Consider the following 8,043-nt stretch of genomic DNA (forward strand, 5'->3'; position numbering starts at 1 on the left):
TTGAGGGCCTTTGCTCCCGGGTAATCTGAGATAATGCCTATTACTGGTAGAAGTAACAGTAAATTATGACACAGGGCCTGAGGAATGTATATATTTATAATGCTGTATCTTTATTCCTTACTTTTCCCTGTACTTTAGACACACAGAGGGAAACCTGCTGTATTACTTGAAGTAATCTACTTCCACTTGGGCCAGGTAAAGAATGAAATTGAAACACACAGCAGAGAACTCATTTCATATATATGGCAGTTTTCTTTATTGATTGCTTGATGTGAAACAATTGGCAATTTTTTCTCACGCATTACAAAAAAAATATTAAACTTGGCTCAGTCTGCAATCCTTTCAGCACAGCCATATTAATTAACAGAAAAAGAAAAAAAAAAAAACAGAAACAAACAAAAAAACCCTACAAGTCTACCAAATAGAGCATTTACAAATGCACAAAACATGCCACTTTGGCTTTATGGGGAAAAAATAGCTTCTTCTAGATTAAAAAAATCTTTTAACATAAATAAGTTAGTATAATTTCTCAGTGTCTTTACAGAGTTATGTACACAGGTACACTTCAAACTTTTATGTTTTTATTTTTACATACAGATACACAGGCAGTGTAGAAATACTGTTTAAAGATGTAGTGTCCCTTTTCATTCACTCATGAACATCAGGGAAAAGAGATCAGTAATCAACAATATTCTGTTTTGGAATATGAACTCTAGAGATTCATTTGAAAATATCCAGCCAATGTTATGGGTAATAGTTGGAGTCAATGGAACTACTCTAAAATTCTTTAGGTTTATCCTAAGAGATTTAAGAAGTTGCAGAACATAAAAATCCTTTTGCTGCTACATAACGGAAACAGAGCTCCCACCTCTTAAGCTTAATGTAATAAGTAGAAATTCACAAGCAGCCTGTAACAGTCTGCTGTAGCCAGTGTTAGCATTATGGTGTATTTAAAAAAAAAGAAAAAAAAAAAAAGGCATTGTAGACCCCACTTAAAGAGACAATACATCTTTAAATATTTTTTTTTAAGAAAACCTCTACACTGCCTCTCTTCATAAATTTCCCTGCTTGCTAGATTGTGAATGCAAGTTTCAATTGGTCACCCTTTGCCATCCCCTCCCTCTCCCCCCCCAAAAAGGTTTATGTGCTACATAAGGTAAAAACTATATACACAGGTAGTACAATGAAGCAAATAAGGAAAAACCTAATTGCACAATGCTACATCCAATGCTTTTAGAGGCAGGTTTTTTAAGAGTGCCTAAAATTTTAGTGTTATTGTTTATTTTTTTGTTGTTTTTTTTCAGTGCTTGTACAGGATCTCCATCCCATGGAGAATCAACGATATGTATTTTAATTTTTATATATATATATAACTTTACATCTTCCTCCCTTCATCAACCACCAAGGCATCTGATGAACAAGGAAATGCATATTCTTAAATCTGTAATGAAAATAAAAAGGGAAGGTATTAGAAGTGCCAAAAGAAATGTGATTGCTTTGCTCTAGGAGAGATCATGACACACAAGGCACTATTTAAAAACTAAATCAATCACTGGCATTCTTTGCCCTAATTGTTGGGGATGGAGCAATTTAAAATTGGGTGTGGTGCCAACAAAACTTTTGACCAGTAATCAGTAGTATATGAGCAGAAGAGGGCCATATTCCTTTAAAAACAAGAGAAACTCACCCCCACCCCACCCTTATGGAGGGCCACACATAGCTTTTTTAAATCCAGCAGGCCCACACAGAGTTGAGACCAAGTGAACATGTTTCCAGAGCGCCCCATATTTCACTTTTTAAAAGTAGTATAAATGCTGTGTTATTAAGACATTTTGCAACGAGTCTGATGGCTGACCCAGAGCCACATATTTAAGATTAATGCAATATTCGTTTGCAACTGATCTTCTATCTTTCTAAACTCAAACATATTTTGGGTTGCAATAATAAAAATAAACAGCCCAGGGAACCCTCCTCTACTCCACTCCTTTTCTTTTTTGTCTGCCGACACCATTAGTTTCCCCTTCAAACACCCAAATAAACAGACGGTAGTAGTACAATTTGCATACACATGCATGCTGACGTGTTCCTGGATTGTTTACCGCAGCAGAGGTAATTTGGTTTAATTTCTGCTTTGCAGTTTAATCTGTTCTGCACAATCGCAAATCATGTTTGGAAGCTCTTTCCTTTAACCCCTACTACTTTGAAACCATCGGTAAATGTACGACCCCCAGGCCCTTACGTTGAAAAACACCCTCTCCTTAACGCAGTGTGCTGACTGTAAATCCCAATGTGTGTGATCGTAGAAAAATAAATAAATATAACAAAAAAGAACAGTTCTGATACAAAGAAAATGCTCAGCTTCTTGATTTACAGTCCTTATTTACTTATATGTCTCACGATTAAAGTTTGCTGGTATGTGCAAAGACAATAGGAAAAGCCATTAATACTCATCTGAAAGTTCAATACAGTTTAGAAAGAACGTATTTGAAACTCATTCCTTCTACCAGCATGGGTCCGATACAATTGGTAAGAGGTTCCTCCTTACTTAAGTGACCCAAATCTTAAACCAGAGCGAAGGTATTGTTTATTAATGGCACATAATAAAAACTCACTCATTTACACTCCCTCTCCCCTACCCCCCAAAGTGTAGCATAGTCTTCCTAAGCATAGTAACAAGACGTATTTAATCTGTAGACTTCTATTTTAAAGCCCTTTTGAAATTCTGTTTTGAAGGCGTATTAAAAAAAAGACCAAGTCCCACAAAGTTTTTCAGAGAAACTACTATCATAGATACTGGAATGGCCTCAGAGTGGACCTTTCCATAGTCCTTCAATGCTTTACTCAGTTACACTGGTTTGAAAAAAAACACCATGTAATGGGAACCCACCTAAACAGTTTACGTTTGACGTCTTCTTGGGCTGGATTTCTTGGGTGTTTGCTCCACTGAACTGGCACTGGGGGATTCTTCTGAAACCTCTTCTTCTGTTGTGTTGGCTCTTTTAGGTTGAGGAGAAGAATCTAGGAGGGGTACATTGAAAGAAACAAAAAGAAAAGTGAAAACTTGATATTTTCTACATTTGCTGCCAGATGTTTGCTCTGCATGGGGGAACGGGGGACTGGAGGACCCTGAATATTTATGACCCTCAGGGTCAACTATCGATTGCACGAAAGAGATGGGGAGAAGAGTTGTTTCTTTGCTTAAATAAAGATACAAGTTTCTTGTTTTGTCCAAAATATCCTTCTACACTTTGCTTCACATGTGTTATGAAACTTGTACCTATTTAATCAAGTCAAAAGGATGCAGAATTCACAAAGCGATTACTACGGTCGCGGGGGGGGGGGGAGGAAGGAGGTGTTAGTTTAAGGGCATTTGACTGCAAATGATCCATGGACTCCAGAAGCCAATTTAACTTAAGATTCCCGAGAGTACAGACCGTCCTAGGTTTTTAAGCTAAGAGGAGGGGTAAATCTTGAAACGCTGTCTGCCAGTAAACCAGTCGAACAGTTTACCGTACGCAGGACATGAGCGCGATGTATATGCGAAGGAGGTATACGGCGCTAACTAACACTGACAAGGATACAGCACAGAAAGTAAAAAGCTTTTGTTTTCTAACAGTACGTTACCATCCGTGGCTGGTCGTTTTCTTTGCCCAGTGCACTGGTCTGCTAAGTCCGTTTGATTTTCAGATACATCAGTTTTTTGATCTACAAAGTGAGTGTCCTCTGAGATTCCCTGAGAACCGACTACAATCACCGTTGTTGGGCAGTTTCCATTTACATCCAAACTCTCATGGGTGGCAGCTTTGCAAACCACTTTGGGGGGCCTCGGAGGTCTGAAGTAGAAGTCGGGCGAGCTCCCTTTCTCCACCGCTTGCCACTCGAACCTGCCAGCCAGGGGCTTGTGATTCTCGAAATCAAAATTCCACTTCCTTTGACATGCCTCTTCCATGTCCTTGTGGTGCTTCTTTAAGTCCCTGTTTAACTCTTCGTGATTCACGGGCCCAAAGAGGTTCCTGCAAGCGGAAGGCTTGGGATACTCCGACTGCCGGGCTTCCATCCGCTCCAGGGTCGGGCTCCCATTCGAAATACGAACGTTTGACATTTCCCCCCACCCTCTTTCTTCTGGCGGCGGTGGGTGTTTTTCTCTTTCGCTACGTGAAAATATGTCCTTCCTCGTCTCTTCTTCTTCTTTTTAAACTCGATCTCCGCTCCTCGAGAAGAGACAACAACAAACACTTGCATAAGACACGGGCCGGGGGGAGAGAACCCCTGATATTCACCAGAAAGCCCGGGGCAGATCCAGCGGACGCTGGGGAGAGCGGAGGATGGGGGGAAAAGCCAAGCCCCCTTGTGCAAGCCCACTTCCAGGCTGATGCGAAGCCTGCGGCTCCCCCGATCCAAACTGCGCTCGCGAACCTCGCCGATGTCAAAGCTGCCGTGTAGTAAAAAAAAAAAAAAAAAAAAAAAAAAAAAAAAGACGACGGAAAAAACAAGAAAAGACGAGCCCTTTTCTCAGTTGCCCAATATGGCGATTGAAGGGAGGCTGACGAAGAAGAAAATGATTGACATTACAAGTCTATTTAAACAGCGGAGGCGATCCATTGGTTAATGCGCAGGGCGCCGCCCCATCTGTGCGCCTCACCTCTGCCGAACAGCCCGCTCTAAAGGTGGCCCGGCCTCAGTTGCCACCTCTCGGGCTCAGTCCGCTTTAATCGTCATCATTTGTGAAAAGCGGGGTGGGGGGAGGAGAGGGAGGCAAACCGCTTTTTGCCATTCGTCTCCCGCTGCCAGCGGCCCTGCGAAGGTCCCAGCTGCCCTGCCGCAAGCGGGGCCGGCGGAGGCTCAGCGCGGAGCGGGGCCGGCAGCGAGGCGTGGGGCGTGGGGAGGGGGGGGGGGGGCGGCTGGTTACATTTTGACTTCGTTCTTGCAGCCGGCGCTTCGCAGCCCCCCCGCGCCAAGGGTTTCGCCCTGGAGACGGGAAGGTCAGGAGTTCACGGCGAGGCGCTGGGGCTGGGCGGGGATCTCGAGCTTGGGGAGAGGGAAGCGGGACCCCTCGGTACTGCGGCACCCCCGGGCCCGCCAGATAAGGAGCGAGCTAGGGAGGTGTAAGTAAGCAGGGAGCCAGCAGGGACACCTCCTGCTAACCAGAGAGCAAGAAGTAGCCGAAGCAGGGGCTCCCGCATCCTTCGCGGAGGCTGAGATCGCCGTGAGTGAGCGAGCCTAGTTCTGCAGTGTGTGTTTGGGCTGACGGGCTCGATGCTCCAGCAATCGCGCCCACCGCCTCAGTCAGCTCCAGCAGGGCCGGAGCCGATAACCACGGGTACTGCGTACCTTTAACACCGTCTGCTCCCTGCCCGGCCCTGGTCACAGCCCGTGCCGTCTCCTGCCTGTGACGGGGAGGTCCCGTTGTCAGGGGTGGAGGAGGGTTCTGCTAGGGGCTCCAGGCCACATCGGATCCTCCGAGATTAAGAGCGCCCCCGGGGACGCTGCCACCAGCCCTTGCTGAAGGGTGTACGTACTCCTTTGCCTTTGTAATGGGAACAGAAAGATCCCAGTCTCCGGGGCTTGTGTTCCCCTCTATCCTGCACAACATGATATAATTTCACTGTAATTCGATTTTGTTTCTGTGTGCCTATAATGGCACCACCAGATTTGCTGCTTTGGACAAACTATTTTAAGCAGAGAGCCCCCAGAGTTTAACTGGAGGAGAGAGAGAGGATTCAACTGACCTTGAAGCAACTGGGTTTGTTTTACACTCTCTCTCTCTCTCTCTGGGACCAAAGTTTTTAATGGGCTGCTTAAGCTTTCACAGTGAACATTCCTTAAGGCAATGATGTAATAAAAATAATAGTCATTGCACAACACCAGGAGTAAGGCTGGAGGAAGGAAGAGGAAAACTAAAGATGGAAAACCCTGTTTTCCTCTTTTGCCCCATTCAATCTCAATGATCATTCCGATTTTCTGGGCAGAGAGAGGTTTGTGTGACTTACCCAAGGCCTTAGAAGAAATTAGTTTCAGAGCAGGGAGTTCCTAATTTTAGGCCTGGTCTACACTACACAGTTAGGTCCACATAAGCTGCCTTGCATTGACCTATCTTCTCTTAAATTTGGCTCCCGCCCACATAAGTACCTCTCTACACTGACTTAGGCCATGTTTACCCTTACGAAATTACAGTGGCACAGCTGTACCAATACACCTGTGCTGCTGTAAGATCGCTCATGTGGCCATGTTATGGCAACAAGAGAGAGCTCTCCTCTTGCCATAATAAAACCAGCCCAATGAGCGGCAGTAGCTATGTTGGCAGGAGAGCATCTCCCACCGACATAGTGCTGTGCACACACGTGCTTATTATGGCAAAATGTATGTCACGCGGGGGTGGTTTTTTCCCACCCCCCGAGCAAGAAAAGTTTGCTAACATAAGTGCTAGTGTAGACATGGCCTAAATAACACCACCTCTCCAAGCACTGTAGAGTCAGTTGGTGTAATTAGATCAATGCAGCACTTACATTGACTGTTACTGGCCTTCAGGAGCTGTCCCACAGTGCCAACACTAACACAACAATTCATACAAGTACAGTACTCCTGGTGAAGACGTGCACTGCCGACAAAAGGAGCCAAGTGTGCACACAGACCCACAAGTGATTTAATAACTATGGTGGCTGTATGCTGACATCAGTTAAGTGGGCATAATTTTGTATTGTATTGGCCTTAGTTTTCTATCTAATGCTTGGACCATTCTGCTTGATGGGTCTTAATATTGCCAGCCCCAGTCATTCAACAAATCATAAATCAGGCCAAAGAAACCCAAAAGATAATAAAACACAAACAAAAAACATACACCATGAGATTATGTTAAAAATTATGAGATTTCAATGAAACAATAAAATTGTGTACCTTTTTATTTGCCTTCTGGTTTGGTTTTGGTTTGGTTTTAGCCCTTAGTTTTCATTTTCCAACTTCTCTCTGCTACCACACGTCTAAAAACTTACTTTTAAAAATTAAAATAAGTAAAGCTGACATTCTCATGACTCCAGGCGCTTTCCTGGATAAGTTACAACTGATAACCATTCATGTATTTGTCCAGCTAGGAACTCAGCATCCAAACAGCACCAGATCTAGAACCTGGTCTATGCTAGAAAAGAGCACTAGTTTGACTACATGAGGGGCTTGCATCAGATTAACAATTTATTTAGCTAAACTGGTTCACTTTTCTAGTACAGAGAAGGCCTAAATGAGCCACACACCTCTTTCAGCCAGAGACCCAATGGACTGCCAAGAAAGCAGGTGGGAGCTTGGGCGTTTACGAGAGACCCTAGAAGTAAACCATCCTAAAAGATCGTGTTGCCCTTGCAGCATAGGAGGCTGTAACGCTGCAGTCATTTATATCGGTGCAAAGTAGGGATAAAATGCCACCCTTCTGAGTGGAAGTATTTTACACCTGTTTTGTACTGGTATAAAGGACTGTGCGATGTGCAAAAGCAGGGCAGACTCAAGACTGTAGCCTCAGCAGTGCAATCATTTTCACATGAGAAGACATTCCAAGAGGTATGGGATAAACATGATTTGGAGCGTTCAGCAGTTCTTTGGAGAAAATCTGCAAATGACCTGTAGTTATCATGGTCTTTCCTCAAGGAGCAACTCAATTCTTAGCTTACATCCTGCTTATCATTTTATGACCAGTGTTTGCTGCTGGAGTCAGGCTCATTAGCTAATTCACAACAGGAGAGGGTTTTTTTTCTTATTTTTCTCCCCTTAGAAGAAATAAATCACAATCATTCCACCTTAAATAGTTTAGGCTGTAAGTAGAAAGGCTGTGTCTGGAGCGACCTTGCTATGATCTAAAGTGTTTTGTTTACAGTCAGGCACCCCCTGATTGCTGCAGCAAATAGTGAGAGAGGCAGGCGTCTGCTGTAGTAGCAGCAAAGCGTGAAAAACTACTATAGAGCCCTGAAGAAAAGATCTTCAAATATCAGAGCGCCATCCTCCCGCAGAAAGAGGGCACGACAGGCAAAACAGCGAGGTTTTCAGATAAATAGTTTGAAG

At 44.0% G+C, this 8,043-nt stretch overlaps 1 protein-coding gene across 1 annotated transcript; it reads right to left on the bottom strand.

Annotated features, from left to right (window-relative positions):
- Nucleotides 1-232: 232 nt before the first annotated feature.
- On the bottom strand, nucleotides 233-4,561 carry CDKN1B (cyclin dependent kinase inhibitor 1B). Its single transcript, XM_073315432.1, has 3 exons — nucleotides 3,625-4,561; nucleotides 2,888-3,018; nucleotides 233-1,441 (listed from the first exon to the last, which is right to left on the bottom strand). The coding sequence occupies exons 1-2, from the start codon at nucleotides 4,100-4,102 to the stop codon at nucleotides 2,897-2,899; spliced, it is 600 nt and encodes a 199-aa protein (XP_073171533.1). The 5' UTR covers nucleotides 4,103-4,561; the 3' UTR covers nucleotides 233-1,441; nucleotides 2,888-2,896.
- Between the last annotated feature and the right edge of the window lie 3,482 nt (nucleotides 4,562-8,043).

This window comes from Lepidochelys kempii, chromosome 1 (genome assembly GCF_965140265.1).
Source record: "Lepidochelys kempii isolate rLepKem1 chromosome 1, rLepKem1.hap2, whole genome shotgun sequence".
NCBI classification, from domain to species: Eukaryota; Metazoa; Chordata; order Testudines; family Cheloniidae; genus Lepidochelys; species Lepidochelys kempii.

What these genes read in the sequence shown, in the direction of transcription:
- CDKN1B (XM_073315432.1), bottom strand. Translation starts at nt 4,102, where the DNA reads ATGTCAAACGTTCGTATTTCGAATGGGAGCCCGACCCTGGAGCGGATG. An exon ending in AAAACGACCAGCCACGGATG is followed by an intron (nt 3,019 to 3,624) that starts GTAACGTACTGT and finishes TACCCCTCCTAG; the next exon opens with ATTCTTCTCCTCAACCTAAA.